This window comes from Pelobates fuscus, chromosome 2 (genome assembly GCF_036172605.1).
Source record: "Pelobates fuscus isolate aPelFus1 chromosome 2, aPelFus1.pri, whole genome shotgun sequence".
Classification (NCBI taxonomy): Eukaryota; Metazoa; Chordata; class Amphibia; order Anura; family Pelobatidae; genus Pelobates; species Pelobates fuscus.
The window spans coordinates 448,395,300-448,418,089 of record NC_086318.1 but is presented as its reverse complement, the minus strand read 5'-3'; the positions used below and the strand labels follow the sequence as shown (position 1 = coordinate 448,418,089).

At 46.9% G+C, this 22,790-nt stretch overlaps 1 protein-coding gene across 1 annotated transcript in view; it reads right to left on the bottom strand.

Annotated features, from left to right (window-relative positions):
• Nucleotides 1-22,790, bottom strand: part of ABCC10 (ATP binding cassette subfamily C member 10) — a 140,611-nt gene that overhangs the window by 89,462 nt on the left and 28,359 nt on the right. Inside the window, exons 2-3 of the mRNA XM_063441971.1 lie at nucleotides 18,041-18,121; nucleotides 2,992-3,168 (exon numbers count right to left, since the gene is read on the bottom strand). Coding sequence (XP_063298041.1) covers nucleotides 2,992-3,152 — 161 coding nt within the window. The 5' untranslated portion in view covers nucleotides 3,153-3,168; nucleotides 18,041-18,121. The remainder of the gene's footprint in view (nucleotides 1-2,991; nucleotides 3,169-18,040; nucleotides 18,122-22,790) is intronic.

Here is a 22,790-nt window from a genome sequence, read left to right as displayed (position 1 = left end):
GACTATGGCCCCTGCAATAGACCTGGTTAAAATACTTTAAACAATTGGGACTATATGGTTAGTTTACCGAACAACCGCACGAACCAGAGACCACCCTGGAGCTTGTTAACACCTATTAACAACTTAGAACGTTTCTCACCTCAGTGTTCTAATTGTTTATCTGGGTGGTCGCAATTCCTATAGACAACCACGAGGTGGCGACCATCTTGTTCGCATGAATGCAGGCTGCAGTGTTTGGGCATGAACCTCCTGAAACTGAATACGGATACAGAAACTCCCGATCATCGCTGGACTTCCATTATCTCCTGCGTTTGGTTCTATACAACTTAGAAGGGCACTATTCGGTGAGATCATTCGTCTGGATGAGGGTTACAAACTCCAGGGCTATTGACTATTGACTAAGACTATTGACTCTGTTCGGTAGTTTGTTTGTTTTCAAATTACCGAACTAGATTGACCGCAAGCCCTGATTCTCTGGAACTGTTTTGGGCATGGGACCATGCCTGCGGTCGGTCAAATACATTTCTTCCATAGAATTCTTGAACCCCTGAACTGATCTTGGTGATTTTTGGATATGTTGGTCACCCAGATCAGGGCTATGGATGTCACATTTGTGGGGTTTTATGTATTTTTAGGGTACTTTTGGGGTGTTTTAAAAAAGTATGTTTTTTCTGTGCTTGGAGATAATTGGATTAGAATTAGTGCAGTTACTGATCCAATTATCTCCCAGGCAGAGGGGAGGGACTGTGTGCTGTGTGTGGGAGTGTCGTATCTTGTAACCTTATTGTTATTGGTCTGTGAAGTTGCAAATCAGTGTACCATCAGGTCCATGTGGGCATGGGGATTGTCATATAAGGCCAATTGTGGCTCCCATTAAACTGAGATTCGTTTACACCTTCATGAAGTCTTGGCTCATGTTTGGGGGATTGGAGAACTACATTCACTCTGGGGATTGCTATATCACAATACTCCCCTGAGTATAATCACTAGCTCTGGATGTTACCTGTGAGATCATGTTATATTACCCGTGGCCCCTATCGGATGTTACCTGTGAGATTATGTTATATTACCCGTGGCCCCTATCGGATGTTACCTGTGAGATCATGTTATATTACCCGTGGCCCCTATCGGAAGTTACCTGCGAGAACATGTTATATTACCCGTGGCCCCTATCGGATGTTACCTGTGAGATCATGTTATATTACCCGTGGCCCCTATCGGATGTTACCTGTGAGATCATGTTATATTACCCGTGGCCCCTATCGGATGTTACCTGTGAGATCATGTTATATTACCCGTGGCCCCTATTGGAAGTTACCTGTGAGATCATGTTATATTACCCGTGGCCCCTATCGGATGTTACCTGTGAGATCATGTTATATTACCCGTGGCCCCTATCGGATGTTACCTGTGAGATCATGTTATATTACCCGTGGCCCCTATCGGAAGTTACCTGTGAGAACATGTTATATTACCCGTGGCCCCTATCGGATGTTACCTGTGAGATCATGTTATATTACCCGTGGCCCCTATCGGATGTTACCTGTGAGATCATGTTATATTACCCGTGGCCCCTATCGGATGTTACCTGTGAGATCATGTTATATTACCCGTGGCCCCTATCGGAAGTTACCTGTGAGAACATGTTATATTACCCGTGGCCCCTATCGGATGTTACCTGTGAGATCATGTTATATTACCCGTGGCCCCTATCGGATGTTACCTGTGAGATCCTGTTATATTACCCGTGGCCCCTATCGGATGTTACATGTGGGATCATGTTATATTACCCGTGGCCCCTATCGGATGTTACCTGTGAGATCATGTTATATTACCCGTGGCCCCTATCGGATGTTACCTGTGAGATCATGTTATATTACCCGTGGCCCCTATCGGATGTTACCTGCGAGATCATGTTATATTACCCGTGGCCCCTATCGGATGTTACCTGTGAGATCATGTTATATTACCCGTGGCCCCTATCGGAAGTTACCTGTGAGAACATGTTATATTACCCGTGGCCCCTATCGGATGTTACCTGTAAGATCATGTTATATTACCCGTGGCCCCTATCGGATGTTACCTGTGAGATCATGTTATATTACCCGTGGCCCCTATCGGATGTTACCTGTGAGATCATGTTATATTACCCGTGGCCCCTATCGGATGTTACCTGTGAGATCATGTTATATTACACGTGGCCCCTATCGGATGTTACCTGTGAGATCATGTTATATTACCCGTGGCCCCTATCGGATGTTACATGTGGGATCATGTAATATTACCCGTGGCCCCTATCGGATGTTACCTGTGAGATCATGTTATAATACCCGTGGCCCCTATCGGATGTTACCTGTGAGATCATGTTATATCACCCGTGGCCCCTATTGGATGTTACCTGTAAGATCATGTTATATTACCCGTGGCCCCTATCGGATGTTACCTGTGAGATCATGTTATATTACCCGTGGCCCCTATCGGATGTTACCTGTGAGATCATGTTATATTACCCGTGGCCCCTATCGGATGTTACCTGTGAGATCATGTTATATTACACGTGGCCCCTATCGGATGTTACCTGTGAGATCATGTTATATTACCCGTGGCCCCTATCGGATGTTACATGTGGGATCATGTAATATTACCCGTGGCCCCTATCGGATGTTACCTGTGAGATCATGTTATAATACCCGTGGCCCCTATCGGATGTTACCTGTGAGATCATGTTATATCACCCGTGGCCCCTATTGGATGTTACCTGTGAGATCATGTTATATTACCCGTGGCCCCTATCGGAAGTTACCTGTGAGATCATGTTATATTACCCGTGGCCCCTATCGGATGTTACCTGTGAGATCATGTTATATTACTCGTGGCCCCTATCGGACGGAGTTGACCTGTTGGATTACAGTATATTACTTGTGGCCCCCGGAGTCTGAAGTTTCCCTGTGGCCCCCTGAGGATGGGCTAAGATCACTTTATGGTTTTTACCTGTGGGCCCCAGCATGGCAACCACTGGTCACAGCCAGGAGAGTGTGAGGGAGAGCACTCAGGATGAGCTGATTAAAGCAAACACCAATGTTTCCCTGGACCCAAAGCGGCAGCGGGTCTGACAGGTGACTCCCACAGAGCTGGGCAACAACCTCCTCCATCCCGGGGACCAGGAATCTGTGTGATAAATGGAGAGCCATTACATAGAAACATAGAATGTGACGGCAGATATGATTCGGCCCATCTAGTCTGCCCAATTTTATAAATACTCATTAGTCCCTGGCCTTATCTTATAGTTAGGATAACCTTATGCCTATCCCACGCATGCTTAAACTCCTTTACTGTGTTAACCTCTACCACTTCAGCTGGAAGGCTATTCCATGCATCCACTACCCTCTCTGTAAACACAACACTTGGCATTCGGCCCTTGAACACAAAAACAGTGAATGCTATGCAGTAAAGCTCATAGATTACCTCCTCAAATGACTTCCAAAAACACGCACCATCCCAACTCACACTCATAAATATCCAGCACTCTCTAACATCCCGACTCCCACTCAATATCCGGCACTCTCTAACATCCCGACTCACTCATTAACCCTTTAAGACCGGAGGGCGTACTATTACGCCCTATTTTAAGCGGCTCTAAACGCCGCCGGGCGTAATAGTACGCCCTCCGGTCTTTCGTTACTTACCCGGTCGCCGGCGATCCCACGCCGGCGATCGCGGTTGGGGGGACTCCCAGGGAGCCCCCCCGTAGCACGTCCATCCTCCTTCAGCCCCCCCGGGCAATGTGAGAGTGAGGTCCTTGCGAGGACCTCACAATCACATGACAGTTAGTCCCCCTGCTGGCTGGACATCAAATCAAATGAAATTAATAAGTGTAAAAAAATAATAATGCTATACTTAGATCATATATATATATATATATAGATTATATATATATGATCGAAGTATATATATATATATACACATATACACACACACACACACACACACACATACACTGTCTAGGTGTATTTTACTATTAATATATATATTAATATCAAATTACTCGTAGACTGATACTGATTAAATATATATATATATAATTATTGTTATATATATATATAATATAAAAAAATATGTAAATACGTTATAAAATAAAATTAAAAAAATAATTAAAAATAAATAATTAAAAAATATATAGATGTGTGTTATTTCGTTCTAACTGTATTGTGATATTAATATATATATATTTATATCAAAATACACATAGAACGAAATAATATATATACCGTATTTTTCGCTCCATAAGACGCACTTTTTTCCCCCTCAAAAGTGAGGGGAAATGTCTGTGCGTCTTATGGAGCGAATATGAAGTTTTACTTACCTGTCTTGTAGCGTTTCTCGGCAGCACAGGGCGCACCGCGGTACTGGAACTTGAATTTCATGTTTCGGTTTCCGGTGGGACTGAAAGGGAGTGCGCACTCAGCTCAGTGTGCGCACTTCCTTTCAGTCCCGCCGGAAACCGGAACATGAAATTCAAGTTCCAGTACCGCGGTGCGCCCTGTGCTGCCGAGAAACGCTACAAGACAGGTAAGTAATTATGGGACAAGGGGAGGGGGACAGTATTGGAGAGAAGAGAAGACTATGGGGAGGGGAGGGGGGATGAAGACTATGGGGAGGGGAGGGGGATGAAGACTATGGGGAGGGGAGGGGGGATGAAGACTATGGGGAGGGGAGGGGGGATGAAGACTATGGGGAGGGGAGGGGGGATGAAGACTATGGGGAGGGGAGGGGAGGGGGGGTGAAGACTATGGGGAGGGGAGGGGGATGAAGACTATGGGGAGGGGGGATGAAGACTATAGGGAGGGGAGGGGGGATGAAGGCTATGGGGAGGGGAGGGGGGATGAAGGCTATGGGGAGGGGAGGGGGGATGAAGACTATGGGGAGGGGAGGGGGGATGAAGACTATGGGGAGGGGAGGGGAGGGGGGATGAGGACTATGGGGAGGGGAGGGGAGGGGGGATGAAGACTATGGGGAGGGGAGGGGGGATGAAGACTATGGGGAGGGGAGGGGAGGGGGGATTAAGACTATGGGGAGGGGAGGGGAGGGGGGATGAAGACTATGGGGAGGGGAGGGGAGGGGGGATGAAGACTATGGGGAGGGGAGGAGAGGGGGGATGAAGACTATGGGGAGGGGAGGGGGATGAAGACTATGGGGAGGGGAGGGGGGATGAAGACTATGGGGAGGGGAGGGGGGATGAAGACTATGGGGAGGGGAGGGGAGGGGGGATGAAGACTATGGGGAGGGGAGGGGAGGGGGGTGAAGACTATGGGGAGGGGAGGGGGATGAAGACTATGGGGAGGGGGGATGAAGACTATATGGAGGGGAGGGTGGATGAAGGCTATGGGGAGGGGAGGGGGGATGAAGACTATGGGGAGGGGAGAGGGGATGAAGACTATGGGGAGGGGAGGGGAGGGGAGGGGGGATGAAGACTATGGGGAGGGGAGGGGGGATGAAGACTATGGGGAGGGGAGGGGAGGGGGGATGAAGACTATGGGGAGGGGAGGGGAGGGGGGATGAAGACTATGGGGAGGGGAGGGGAGGGGGGATGAAGACTATGGGGAGGGGAGGAGAGGGGGGATGAAGACTATGGGGAGGGGAGGGGGATGAAGACTATGGGGAGGGGAGGGGGATGAAGACTATGGGGAGGGGAGGGGAGGGGGATGAAGACTATGGGGAGGGGAGGGGAGGGGGATGAAGACTATGGGGAGGGGGTGGGAGAAGACTATGGGGAGGGGGTGGGAGAAGGCTATGGGAGGGGGGACACTATGGGACAGGGGAGAAAAAAAATATTCTGAACAAACTGTCCCATAGTAAGAAACACTATGGGACAGTTTGTTCAGAATATATTGTTTTCTGGGTTTCTTCCTCTAAAAACTAGGTGCGTCTTATGGTGAGGTGCGTCTTATGGAGCGAAAAATACGGTATATCTATATACATAAATATATACGTATATATCACTATATATACACCTATATATAACTAAAAATATTTTAAAATATATATATATATATATACATATATTAATTCTACACATATATTTATGTAATATTTTTACATAATTAAGTATGTTAATTAATTACAATTAGCGGGACCTGCCTGACAACCCAGGCCGAAAGTATAGGGAATTTAATTTGCTAGCACTATATTTAACCCTATAACTTTCCAAGACACCATAAAACCTGTACATGGGGGGTACTGTTCTACTCGGGAGACTTTGCTGAACACAAATATTAGTGTTTCAAAACAGTAAAATGCATTACAATGATGATATCGCCAGTAAAAGTGACATTTTTTGCATTTGTCACGCACAAACAGAACTTGCACAGACGATATTATTGCTGTGATACTTTTTACTGTTTTAAAACACAAATATTTGTGTTCAGCGAAGTCTCCCGGGTACAACAGTACCCCCCCCCCCCATGTACAGGTTTTATGGTGTTTTCAATAGTTACAGCGTCAAATATAAGGCTTGTGTTTCATTTTTTTCACATTCAAATTTGCCAGATTGGTTATGTTGCCTTTGAGACACTATGATAGCCCAAGAATGAAAATTAATCCTATGATGGCATACCATTTGCAATAGTAGACAACCCAAGGTATTGCAAACGGGGCATGTCCAGTCTTTTTTAGTAGCCACTTAGTCACAAACAGTGGCCAAAATTGGCGTTTTTTGCCTTTTTCACACACAAACAAATACTAACACTAACTTTGGCCAGTGTTTGTGACCATTAATATCCAGCACTCTCTGACCATTAATATCCAGCACTCTCTGACCATTAATATCCAGCACTCTCTGACCATTAATATCCAGCACTCTCTAACATCCCGACTCACTCATTAATATCCAGCACTCTCTGACCATTAATATCCAGCACTCTCTGACCATTAATATCCAGCACTCTCTGACCATTAATATCCAGCACCCTCTAACACCCCGACTCACACTCATTAATATCCAGCACCCTCTAACATCCCGACTCACTCATTAATATCCAACACTCTCTAACATCCCGACTCACTCATTAATATCCAACACTCTCTAACATCCCGACTCACACTTATTAATATCCAGCACCCTCTAACATCCCGACTCACACTCATTAATATCCAGCACTAACATCCCAACTCACACTCATTAATATCCAGCACTCTCTAACATCCTGACTTACACTCATTAATATCCGGCACTCTCTAACATCCTGCCTTACACTCATTAATATCCGTCACTCTCTAACATCCCGACTCACACTCATAAATATCCAGCACCCTCTAACATCCCGACTCACACTCATTAATATCCAGCACCCTCTAACATCCCGACTCACACTCATTAATATCCAGCACCCTCTAACATCCCGACTCACACTCATTAATATCCAGCACCCTCTAACATCCCGACTCACACTCATTAATATCCAGCACTCTCTAACATCCTGCCTTACACTCATTAATATCCGGAACTCTCCAACATCCTGACTCACGCTCATTAATATCCAGCACTCTCTAACATCCCGACTCACACTCATTAATATCCAGCACTCTCTAACATCCCGACTCACTCATTAATATCCAGCACCCTCTAACATCCCGACTCACTCAATATCCAGCACTCTCTAACATCCCGACTCACACTCATTAATATCCAGCACCCTCTAACATCCCGACTCTCTCATTAATATCCAGCACTATCTAACATCCTGACTCACACTCATTAATATCCAGCACCCTCTAACATCCCGACTCACACTCATTAATATCCAGCACCCTCTAACATCCCGACTCACACTCATTAATATCCAGCACCCTCTAACATCCCGACTCACACTCATTAATATCCAGCACCCTCTAACATCCCGACTCACACTCATTAATATCCAGCACTATCTAACATCCCGACTCACTCATTAATATCCAGCACTCTCTAACATCCCGACTCACACTCATTAATATCCAGCACTCTCTAACATCCTGCCTTACACTCATTAATATCCAGCACTCTCTAACATCCCGACTCACACTCATTAATATCCAGCACTCTCTAACATCCCGACTCACTCATTAATATCCAGCACCCTCTAACATCCCGACTCACTCATTAATATCCAGCACCCTCTAACATCCCGACTCACTCATTAATATCCAGCACTATCTAACATCCTGACTCACACTCATTAATATCCAGCACCCTCTAACACCCCGACTCACACTCATTAATATCCAGCACTCTCTAACATCCCGACTCACTCATTAATATCCAGCACTCTCTAACATCCCGACTCACACTCATTAATATCCAGCACTCTCTAACATCCTGCCTTACACTCATTAATATCCAGCACTCTCTAACATCCCGACTCACACTCATTAATATCCAGCACTCTCTAACATCCCGACTCACTCATTAATATCCAGCACCCTCTAACATCCCGACTCACTCATTAATATCCAGCACCCTCTAACATCCCGACTCACTCATTAATATCCAGCACTATCTAACATCCTGACTCACACTCATTAATATCCAGCACCCTCTAACACCCCGACTCACACTCATTAATATCCAGCACTCTCTAACATCCCGACTCACTCATTAATATCCAGCACCCTCTAACATCCCGACTCACACTCATTAATAACCAGCACTCTCTAACATTCCGACTCCCACTCAATATCCGGCACTCTCTAACATCCTGACTCATTCATTAATATCCAGCACTCTCTAACATCCCGACTCACACTCATTAATATCCAGCACTATCTAACATCCCGACTCACACTCATTAATATCCAGCACCCTCTAACATCCCGACTCACACTCATTAATATCCAGCACCCTCTAACATCCCGACTCACACTCATTAATATCCAGCACCCTCTAACATCCCGACTCACACTCAATAATATCCAGCACTATCTAACATCCCGACTCACACTCAATAATATCCAGCACTATCTAACATCCCGATTCACACTCATTAATATCCAGCACTCTCTAACATCCCGATTCACACTCATTAATATCCAGGACTGACTAACATCCCGACTCACACTCAATAATATCCAGCACTATCTAACATCCTGACTCACACTCATTAATATCCAGCACTCTCTAACATCCCAACTCACACTCATTAATATCCAGCACCCTCTAACATCCCGACTCACACTCATTAATATCCAGCACTATCTAACATCCCAACTCACACTCACTAATATCCAGCACCCTCTAACATCCCGACTCACACTCATTAATATCCAGCACTAACATCCCAACTCACACTCATTAATATCCAGCACTATCTAACATCCCGACTCCCACTCACTAATATCCAGCACCCTCTAACATCCCGACTCACACTCATTAATATCCAGCACTAACATCCCGACTCAGGCTCATTAATATACAGCACTATCTAGCATCCCGACTCACGCTCATTAATATACAGCACTATCTAACATCCCGACTCACACTCAATAATATCCGGCACTCTCTAACATCCTGACTCACACTCATTAATATCCAGCACTAACATCCCGACTCACGCTCATTAATATACAGCACTATCTAACATCCCGACTCACACTCATTAATATCCAGCACTAACATCCCGACTCACACTCATTAATATCCAGCACTAACATCCCGACTCACGCTCATTAATATACAGCACTATCTAACATCCCGACTCACACTCATTAATATCCAGCACTAACATCCCGACTCACACTCATTAATATCCAGCACCCTCTAACATCCCGACTCAGTCAATAATATCCAGCACTAACATCCCGACTCACACTCATTAATATCCAGCACTAACATCCCGACTCACACTCATTAATATCCAGCACTATCTAACATCCTGACTCACACTCATTAATATCCAGCACTAACATCCCGACTCACACTCATTAATATCCAGCACTATCTAACATCTTGACTCACACTCATTAATATCCAGCACTATTTAACATCCCAACTCACACTCAATAATATCCAGCACTATCTAACATCCCGACTCACACTCAATAATATCCAGCACTATCTAACATCCCAACTCACACTCATTAATATCCAGCACCCTCTAACATCCTGACTCAGTCAATAATATCCAGCACTAACATCCCGACTCACACTCATTAATATCCAGCACTATCTAACATCCTGACTCACACTCATTAATATCCAGCACTAACATCCCGACTCACACTCATTAATATCCAGCACTATTTAACATCCCAACTCACACTCAATAATATCCAGCACTATCTAACATCCCAACTCACACTCAATAATATCCAGCACTATCTAACATCCCGACTCACACTCATTAATATCCAGCACTATCTAACATCCTGACTCACACTCATTAATATCCAGCACTAACATCCCGACTCACACTCATTAATATCCAGCACTATTTAACATCCCAACTCACACTCAATAATATCCAGCACTATCTAACATCCCAACTCACACTCAATAATATCCAGCACTATCTAACATCCCGACTCACACTCATTAATATCCAGCACCCTCTAACATCCCGACTCACTCAATAATATCCAGCACCCTCTAACATCCCGACTCACACTCATTAATATCCAGCATCCTATAACATCCTGACTCACACTCATTAATATCCAGCACTCTCTAACATCCCAACTCACACTCATTAATATCCAGCACTAACATCCCAACTCACACTCATTAATATCCAGCACCCTCTAACATCCCGACTCACACTCAATAATATCCAGCACTCTCTAACATCCCGACTCACACTCATTAATATCCAGCACTATCTAACATCCCAACTCACACTCATTAATATCCAGCACCCTCTAACATCCCGACTCACTCAATAATATCCAGCACCCTCTAACATCCCGACTCACACTCATTAATATCCAGCACTCTCTAACATCCCGACTCACACTCATTAATATCCAGCATCCTCTAACATCCTGACTCACACTCATTAATATCCAGCACCCTCTAACATCCCGACTCACACTCATTAATATCCAGCACTCTCCAACATCCCGACTCACACTCATTAATATCCAGCACTATCTAACATCCTAACTCACACTCATTAATATCCAGCACTCTCTAACATCCCAACTCACACTCATTAATATCTAGCACTAACATCCCAACTCACACTCATTAATATCCAGCACTATCTAACATCCCGACTCACACTCATTAATATCCAGCACCCTCTAACATCCCGACTCACACTCATTAATATCCAGCACCCTCTAACATCCCGACTCACACTCATTAATATCCGGCACTCTCTAACATTCCGACTCCCACTCAATATCCGGCACTCTCTAACATCCTGACTCACTCATTAATATCCAGCACTCTCTAACATCCCGACTCACACTCATTAATATCCAGCACCCTCTAACATCCCAACTCACACTCATTAATATCCAGCACTCTCTAACATCCCAGCTCACACTAATTAATATCCGTCACTCTCTAACATCCTGACTCACTCATTAATATCCAGCACTCTCTAACATCCCGGCTCACACTAATTAATATCCGTCACTCTCTAACATCACGACTCACACTAATTAATATCCAACACTCTCTAACATCTTGACTCACACTCAGTAACCATCATTTACCCACTGACAGTCATACTCAGTAACTGTAACTCACACACTGACCGTCACACTCAGTAACTGTCACTCGCACACGGACAGTCCCACTCGCACACGGACAGTCCAACTCGCACACGGACAGTCCCACTCGCACACGGACAGTCCCACTCGCACACGGACAGTCCCACTCAGTAACCATCATGTGGCAAATTCAGCCACTCAGACACTGTGAAGTGTCATTTAAATTGAGTAATGTAAATCTCTTGCTATGTCCTGTATTTTACTATGTATGCGGCATTCGTGTGTTTCAAGCACTCGAATACCGCTATTGTTAAATCCACATCTACACGAACAGTGTATTCCCGCACTGTTCGTGAGTTAAGCAAAGTACCGAATGGGAGACCACCCATAGACGGTCGTATGTCTCCAGTTAGGTACTTCGCAACATTGTATCCGTGTTAATTGCGGTTAGCCGCCATTTGTGTACCGACCACGAGGCGGCGGCCATCTTTGTTCGCGAAAAGCCAGCGGGGTTTTGTCGTCGAGTGCCTGGAACTAAAATCGACTACTCGACAACACAAGCCCCGCTGGATTTCCAAGCCGTTCGGGAGTTTACCGTTTTCGGCAGTTTTATTCCCTTAACTCAGGCAATCGTTTAAACGAATTGAACCTGATAAGGGAAACTGAACGGCATTTGGTCAATTGTGCTGGGATCTGGGAGCAAGTTCACTTAACTGTGTGTCCAGGTCCCAGCTATGTAATAAAGGGTTATAAAGCTGTATAACAGAAATATTATGTGAGTTATGGATTTTAATGTAAAAACTATATTCCTCTGTACCAAGGGATACTCCCCTTAGCAATGCATGCTGGGATAAGTATCTCCTTGGTACAGCAATGTATGCTGGGTAAAAGATGTGTAAAACCCAGTCCCCCATGTAGTCCCCTACTGGACAAACCTTGCATTAGGACTTGGGAAACCCTGTGTGTCTGTAACCACATAAATACTGTTGACTGTAATTAAAAACCTCAGTTGACCTCCAAGCTATGTGTCGTCTAGTTCTTCAGAGGAAGGGATTGTAACTACGCTACCTGTATTTTGCCTGTTTTGGATCTGCTTAGCCTGTCTACCAGCGGAGATACCGTGGATAATACTACTGTGACGAAACCAACCTCGCCACTGAGAACTGGAGAAGCCTGGTTGCTAGCCTCCTGCCCTGCGACTATGGCCCCTGGACATATTGCACTGTAAAAACTATATTTGGGCATGTAATAGTTTATATTACTGCTACTGGGCCTTTAAGGGCCATCCGTGGACCTATTGGGACTTGTGGGATACTGTACCTTTAAGACTGTAGAGCATATTACAGTAATCCTGCCTTTAGTCCTTTAATATCATGTATGCATTTATGTGTTCAGTTAACCTGGGTTATATGTATGCAGCATTCATCTGATTGTTCGGTAGAATCACTCCATTCAGTATATTGAGTGAAACTACCGAACAACCAGACCACCCAGGAATAAGTGTGCCTCCAATTACCGTTTGCAACAATGTTGCAAACAGGTAATTGGCAATCAGTGCAGTGTGGTCTGTGTCCTCTGGGTGGCCGCCATTCGGGAGCCGAACACGTGGCGGCGGCCATCTTAAACTACCGAACAGCGGTGTTTTGCCGTCGAGTGTCTGGAACTAAAATCGGACACTTGACTAGGCAAACCCCGCTGAGACCTCCATACTTCCAGAAATTCGTATAGAAACTACCGAATGACCCGCCGTTCGGTAGAAAGAACCCTCTCCAGGCTCTATAACACAGGCAATTCGTCTGTTTTCATTCCCTTGTTTGTGACTGACCGCAGGGCCAAAATGCATGGAACTGTTTTCGGATACTTTACCCATGCGGTCGGTCAAATCTTTGGAACCCCATATCTCCCGAACCGTTCATCCGAATGACTTGAATTTTGAATATGTTGTCCCCCTGAATAAGGGCTATCCAGCGATGCTGGATTCAAAGGTGTACCCCCTGTTTTTGGGGTACATCCAGAACTTGGCTGAAAAGGTGTACCGGATAATTGGGTTTAATGTTATCTGAGGGGAGGGGATGTGTGGGCTGAACCATGTATGTGATTGGTTATTTTATGCCTCCCCCTGGGTGTGGCCTGTATGTGTACTCATGTAATAAAAACCAGGCTGGGTGCCCCCAGCACCTCAGACCACTGCTTGACCCTCAACACGGAGCCTTGTCTCGTTCTTGGGGGGATTCACTGTATGCTGTTGGAGATTGACTGCTAGGAGTGTAAGCTGATGTCCGCTTTTCCTATTCATCTGCTAGCAGCTATTCGTGAGGTTCCAGCTTGGAGTGCTATCTTATTCCCTGGTATGCAGTTCGGGAGTTTGATGCATTCGCCTGTATCTAGTTCGTGAGTTTTGATGTTCTGCAGTAGCTGTGCCTTTCTGAGAAAAGGGGATTATCGCCTAAACGGATTTTAACCCCTCATATGCTGAAACGGTCCGTTACAACTACTACTCCGCTACACATCACTCACACACTGAAAGTCCCACTCAGAAACCGTCACTCACACACAGACCGTCACACTCAGTAACCGTCACTCACACACAGACCGTCACACTCAGTAACCGTCACTCACACACTGACAGTCCCACTCGCACACTGACAGTCCCACTCGCACAATGACAGTCCCACTCGGACACGGACAGTCCCACTCGGACACGGACAGTCCCACTCGGACACGGACAGTCCCACTCGGACACGGACAGTCCCACTCGGACACGGACAGTCCCACTCGGACACGGACAGTCCCACTCGGACACGGACAGTCCCACTCGGACACGGACAGTCCCACTCGGACACGGACAGTCCCACTCGGACACGGACAGTCCCACTCGGACACGGACAGTCCCACTCGGACACGGACAGTGACAGTCACACTCGCACATGGACAGTCACACTCATTTACACTAACCGTCACTCACACACTGACAGGTACACTCAGTAACTGTCATTTACACTAACCGTCACTCACACACTGACAGGTACACTCAGTAACCGTCACTCACACACTGACAGTCCCACTCACACATTAATAGGCACACTCAGTAACCGTCACTCACACACAGACCTTCACACTCAGTAACTGTCATTCACAGTAACCATCACTCACACACAGACTGTCACACTCAGTAACCGTCACTCACACATGGACAGTCTCACTCAGTAGCTGTCATTCACAGTAACCATCACTCACACACAGACTGTCACACTCAGTAACCGTCACTCACACATGGACAGTCCCACTCAGTAACTGTCATTCACAGTAACCGTCACTCACACACTGACAGTCCCACTCAGTAACTGTTATTCACAGTAACCGTCACTCACACACAGACTGTAACACTCAGTAACCGTCACTCATGCACGGACAGTCCCACTCACACACTGACAGGTACACTCAGTAGCCGTCACTCACACACTGACAGTCCCACTCAGTAACTGTCATTCACAGTAACAGTCACTCACACACAGACTGTCACACTCAGTAACCGTCACTCACACACAGACTGTCACACTCAATAACCGTCACTCACACACAGACTGTCACACTCAGTAACCGTCACTCACACACAGACTGTCACACTCAATAACCGTCACTCACACACAGACTGTCACACTCAGTAACCGTCACTCACACACAGACTGTCACACTCAATAACCGTCACTCACACACAGACTGTCACACTCAGTAACCGTCACTCACACACAGACTGTCACACTCAATAACCGTCACTCACACACAGACTGTCACACTCAGTAACCGTCACTCACACACAGACTGTCACACTCAATAACCGTCACTCACACACAGACTGTCACACTCAGTAACCGTCACTCACACACAGACTGTCACACTCAGTAACCGTCACTCACACACAGACTGTCACACTCAGTAACCGTCACTCACACACAGACTGTCACACTCAATAACCGTCACTCACACACAGACTGTCACACTCAGTAACCGTCACTCACACACAGACTGTCACACTCAGTAACCGTCACTCACACACAGACTGTCACACTCAGTAACCGTCACTCACACACAGACTGTCACACTCAATAACCGTCACTCACACACAGACTGTCACACTCAGTAACCGTCACACACACACAGACTGTCACACTCAATAACCGTCACTCACACACAGACTGTCACACTCAATAACCGTCACTCACACACAGACTGTCACACTCAGTAACCGTCACACACACACAGACTGTCACACTCAATAACCGTCACTCACACACAGACTGTCACACTCAGTAACCGTCACTCACACACAGACTGTCACACTCAATAACCGTCACTCACACACAGACTGTCACACTCAATAACCGTCACTCACACACAGACTGTCACACTCAGTAACCGTCACACACATACAGACTGTCACACTCAATAACCGTCACTCACACACAGACTGTCACACTCAATAACCGTCACTCACACACAGACTGTCACACTCAATAACCGTCACTCACACACAGACTGTCACACTCAGTAACCGTCACTCACACACAGACTGTCACACTCAATAACCGTCACTCACACACAGACTGTCACACTCAGTAACCGTCACTCACACACAGACTGTCACACTCAATAACCGTCACTCACACACAGACTGTCACACTCAGTAACCGTCACTCACACACAGACTGTCACACTCAATAACCGTCACTCACACACAGACTGTCACACTCAGTAACCGTCACTCACACACAGACTGTCACACTCAGTAACCGTCACTCACACACAGACTGTCACACTCAGTAACCGTCACTCACACACAGACTGTCACACTCAATAACCGTCACTCACACACAGACTGTCACACTCAGTAACCGTCACTCACACACAGACTGTCACACTCAGTAACCGTCACTCACACACAGACTGTCACACTCAGTAACCGTCACTCACACACAGACTGTCACACTCAATAACCGTCACTCACACACAGACTGTCACACTCAGTAACCGTCACACACACACAGACTGTCACACTCAATAACCGTCACTCACACACAGACTGTCACACTCAATAACCGTCACTCACACACAGACTGTCACACTCAGTAACCGTCACACACACACAGACTGTCACACTCAATAACCGTCACTCACACACAGACTGTCACACTCAGTAACCGTCACTCACACACAGACTGTCACACTCAATAACCGTCACTCACACACAGACTGTCACACTCAATAACCGTCACTCACACACAGACTGTCACACTCAGTAACCGTCACACACATACAGACTGTCACACTCAATAACCGTCACTCACACACAGACTGTCACACTCAATAACCGTCACTCACACACAGACTGTCACACTCAGTAACCGTCACTCACACACAGACTGTCACACTCAGTAACCGTCACTCACACACAGACTGTCACACTCAATAACCGTCACTCACACACAGACTGTCACACTCAGTAACCGTCACACACACACAGACTGTCACACTCAATAACCGTCACTCACACACAGACTGTCACACTCAATAACCGTCACTCACACACAGACTGTCACACTCAGTAACCGTCACACGCACACAGACTGCCACACTCACACACTGACAGTTCCTGTGCTTCTAGTTTCCATAATGATGTTGGAATTATTGACTCCAGAATTTACATCATTACGGAAACCGCAAACGTGAAGACATGCACAAATGTGACATGACCCGGGAATGACATCATGAGTTGTTAACGCGGAGAAACATGATGTACAAGGAGCATCCATTATAATATGCACTGGGAAGAGATTTTTTGTGGTGGCAGACAGTTCATCAATAGTGCCAATACCCGACCACAGTTTTAATTGCATTATTAATTATATTATTAATTATATTGTGTATTTTATATAGTTTTACAATTGCTTCACAAAGTGACTTTTTGGCATAGAAAGATGTGTGCGTTTGTCCTACACACCAGGGTACTCGAGGACGTATCGAGGGCTGGAATACATATTACAGCACACAGTAACTCCTATGGTACATGTGAGAGCTGCCAGGTATTTAAATTGCTGGCACTGTGTAAATTCTCTGTCTTTACATTTACAGTTCCTTAAGCGTTTATTAGAGCATATCGTACTGTCCATTTATTTCTAGAGATTGTATTCCATTCAGTAACGTTAAGCTTGGTCCGCAACGCAATTATGTTTTTGTTTGCAGTTTGGTGTGTGTGAAACACGGTAATAGTGCTATATGAGTGTGATAACGTTTTAACACTTTAAGCATTGGATCACTTAATAATTTTATTTATCGTTTCCAACCATGTCCTTACCTGAAATGTAGTGTCTTTACCTTCAACCATACGGCGCCTGGCGTGTCCCAGCTTCAGACCTGGTGAGTTTGATCTTTGCACCTGTAACAAGTTTGGTTTATCAGCCTCCCAAGAACACAAAGCCCAGGCTCCGAGTGTCTGTAATATGCTGCCAAGTATGACTCAGAATGTATGTTACAGGATCCTGAGACATAGCGGCCATTATAGCATTACACCATGCTGCTGCAGTAACAGGTAACTCCACACAACTGGAGCTTAAAAGGACAATGTACACACTATAAGCATTCCATCTCATTGAAGTGGTTATAGTGCCTGGAGTCCCCTGGCTCTGCCCCTCCATTCATTGTTAAACCATTCCATCTCATTGAAGTGGTTATAGTGCCTGGAGTCCCCTGGCACTGTCCCTCCATTCAGTGTTAAACCATTCCATCTCATTGAAGTGGTTATAGTGCCTGGAGTCCCCTGGCGCTATCCTCCCATTCTGTGTTAAACCATTCCATCTCATTGAAGTGGTTATAGTGCATGGAGTCCCCTGGCGCTATCCTCCCATTCTGTGTTAAACCATTCCATCTCATTGAAGTGGTTATAGTGCATGGAGTCCCCTGGCGCTATCCTCCCATTCTGTGTTAAACCATTCCATCTCATTGAAGGTGTTATAGAGTCCCCTGGCGCTGCCCTTCCATTCGGTGTTAAACCATTCCATCTCTTTGAAGTGGTTATAGTGCATGGAGTCCCCTGGCGCTATCCTCCCATTCTGTGTTAAACCATTCCATCTCATTGAAGGTGTTATAGAGTCCCCTGGCGCTGCCCTTCCATTCGGTGTTAAACCATTCCATCTCTTTGAAGTGGTTATAGTGCATGGAGTCCCCTGACTCTGACATTTTTGAGCAGTCTAACAATGAATGAGGGTCCCTGGTTTCCCATTGCTCTGCTCCCACTGGAGGTGTGGCTAAGTGAGAGAGATTACACACTTCCTTTAACCCCTTAAAGACAGCGGGTGTTCTATGCTGTCCTTTTTTAGGTGGTCCTAAACGCCGTCCCCACCATTCCCCTGACGGCGGTCGCGATCCTGGGGTCTGCCTGAGAGCCCAGGCAGATCCCCTCTACCTGATCCGGCCCCCTTGGCCATGTGATCACGGGGTCCTCGTGATCACATGGCCAGAATAGTCGGCTTATGCAGTGCCTGCAGGGGGACTGCCTGAGCTCTCAGGCAGTTAGTAAAAGTTATTAAACAGTTTTTAAATTAAATAAAAAGTACTTAGATCATATATAAGTACTTTTATTTACTCATACACATACATATGAAGACCAGGAAAAGGAAGAACTTTAAAATAACTTTTTTTCTTCAGTATGTGTTACGGTTGCCCCAGGCTAGCTGAGGGTTGGACCGTAGAAAGGATACTCCTAGCGCTCACCAAGGACCATCAGCACCGCACCAGACACCATAAGTACTGAAGACCCCCACAAACCGCCGCTGCTGGGTTGGGGTCTCGCCGTCTCCTACCCACCCTGGACCTACGACAAGGCTCCAGGTTCCAATGGGTGAATCTCTCTTCCTCCCTTACAAGAGCTCAGTGAAGCTAAGGGAGTATGAAGAGCATAGCAATCCCTGTAGTGATTGAAGCTGTCACTTACGTGGACCTTGTGGAACACAGAACATCCCTGTATCCCTGTAGGGCCAGTAGAGAGACCTTGGTCCCATCTCTACCTGCTTATAGTGTGTACATTGTCCTTTTAAAGCCAATCAACACAGTACAGTACAGTCAAACACTCCCAGCTAAGGCACACAAACCCTCCCCTCTGCCTGTGATACAATTACTGAACACAATGAGCTAACTTAATTAGGCAGGAAACTACACAGTTTTACACAATATTCATAACTTCAAAACTATACATGCAATTCCCATACATATTCTGAACCAGCATAATCAGTGAACAAACATATCCAAAAATCATATGAATTGGTCCAGTGGTTCGGGAGATTGCTGGAAGTCATATTTGACCGACCGCAAGCATGGCTTTCATGTCCAAAAGAGTTCCATAGATTTAGGCTGTGCGGTCGGTCTATTTCACATAGTTAAAATACTGTTCATATGCACGAACGGCCCCCGCAAATAGGCAATGTCAACGTGGCGTTCGAATTGTCAAATGCCATTTGACTCCCGCCAAAGCATCGAAGTTGCAAAGAAGGTAAGGTTCAGCGGTGTTCGTGCTGTCACGTATCCGATTTCAGTTCCATGAACTGGACGGCAAAATACAGCTGACCGCGTTCGACTAAACAAGATGGCCACCACCACATGTTCGACTATACGAACGGTGATCACCCAGCCATTTGACAATTAGCTTGCGTTAACCACCAGCCTGGGAGGTAAATTGGTTGCACACTCCACTTGTGTGTGGTCTGCCTGTTCGGTAGTATATTTGGTAAACCCCATTTACCAAACGATATATGAAAAAGGACACGAACAAGCCTTTTTACAGTCTGGGGACACAGTTTTAGCCATGGGCCATAGTCATAAGGCAGGAGACTGGTACTCAGGCTCCTCCAAAAGCTAGTGGCAAAGGGCAGTTTCTCACATATCTTCCCTTTTGGGGGGAGACTAACTAGGTACCTGACCTTCTGTCGGTCAGTGCCTGAGTTAGTCGAGCAACCTACCCACAAAGAAAAATTAGCAGAGTAGCCCACCCACAATAAACGGTACTGGCCTGTAGAGGGAGAGTTCAGCACCCTCAGTCTTTCTGGTGCAGCTAGGCAAAAAGCTGTGGGTACTTGGGGGGCAGAGGCCAGCTGCACTCTGCCCCGATGCCAGCGCTTCAGCTGGGGGAACCAGGGCATAGTCCGGCCCGGTGACAAGGGGGCCATTGGAGCAGAGGCCAGTGGCGCTCTGCTCTGTAGACAGTGTTACTATTAGTTCCTGGCTCATGGACCAGAGGAGGGCAGATGCTAGCTGCGCTCTGCCCGGTTGTCAGCGCTTCAACAAGGGGGTTGGTAGGGTGGAGGCCAGCAGTGCTCTGCCCAGCTCCCAGCTCTTCTGCTGGGGGGACCAGGGCATAGTCCTGCCCGGTAGCAAAGGGAACGTGAGGGCAGAGGCCAGCGGCGCTCAGCCCGGGTGCCACCTCTTTGGTTGAGAGGAGGCCAGTGGGGGTTAACATCTCCTTTGTTAACCCTGGTACAATGTTAGGAATTAGCTGGGGAGGGGAGAAATTGCTTACCTCCTCCTCCTGATACTCCTGCTGCTGCTGGGGAGAGAGACCGGTTGCCTCCTCTCCCTGTGAGATGCACTGCCACTGGGGAGAGAGTTTGATGCTCTCTGCTCCCTGTGGAACATACTGCTGCTGGGGAAAGAGTTGTCTCCTCTCCCTGAAAGGTACACTGCTGCTGGGGAGGGAGGTCACTGCTCTCCTCTTCCTGTAGAACATACTGCTGCTGGAGAGGGAGACCGGTTGTCTCCTCTCCCTGACACTCACCCTGCCGCTGGGGAGGGAGGTCGCTACTCTCCTCTCCCTGTAACTGGGTCTGCCGCTGGGGAGGGAGGTCGATGCTCTCCTCTCCCTGTAGTTCATACTGTGGTCGGGGATCTGGACCGGCTGACCAGTATCCCTGTAGGGCAGCTAGAGAGATCTCGTCCCATCTCCACCTGCCTGCTGGGGGTCCTTCCAGGACCAGTTTATGAGGTCCGCTACCTCAGGTACCTCTGGTTGCTGTTGGAGAAGGAGACCGGTTGTCTCTTCCCTCTGTAGGGTGCACTGCCGCTGGGGAGGGAGGTCGCTGCTCTCCTCTCCCTGTGACTCGGGTTGGGGATCTGGGCCGACTGCCCAGCATCCCTGTAGGGCCAGTAGAGAGACCTTGGTCCCATCTCTACCTGCCAGTAGGGGTTCCTCCCAGTAAACCTCTACGATATCCTTCCAGCTGAAGGACTCTAGATCTGGATATGCCATTCTGCTCTCCAGGGGTACCTCTGGTTGCTGTTGGGGAAGGAGACCGGTTTTCTCTTCCCTCTGCACGGTGCACTGCCGCTGGGAAGGGAGGTCGCTGCTCTCCTTTCCCTATGACTAGGTCTGCTCCTCGAGGTAGGGACTGGTTGTCGGTATCCCCCAACTCCACAGCTTGTACTCAAATGCCCGCGCTGCTCGGTTCTCGGCATCCAACTTGCGACATACTCGGTGGACCACCTGGTCCAAAGGATTTGGGTCATACCAGACCAGCCGCCTCCTTACATCCTTAAGGTAAGCGGCGCCCTCAAAGCAATAAGTCATGGTTGCTTGGTGTCTCTAGGGTGCTGCTCCTTGCACTAGGACGCCATCCCACCGCTGCCACCAAATGTTACGGTTACCCCAGGCTAGCTGAGGGTTGGACCGTAGAAAGGATGCTCCTAGCACTTACCAAGGACCATCAGCACCGCACCAGACACCATAAGTAATGCAGACCCCCACAAACCGCCGCTGCTGGGTTGGGGTCACGCTGTCTCCTATCCACCCTGGACCTACGACAAGGCTCCAGGTTCCAATGGGTGAACCTCTCTTCCTCCCAGAGCGCGAAGGAGGAACAGGAACAAGAACAAGCTCTTACAAGAGCTTAGTGAAGCTAAGGGAGTATGAAGAGCATAGCAATCCCTGTAGTGATTATAGCTGTCCCCTCCAAACACGAGTCAAGGCTGCGGGTCAAGGGTCAAGTAGAACTGTTTTAATGAGCACAAAGGACTTTCTTTTATACAGGTTTTCCCACAAGGTTACCACTCACGTGGACCTT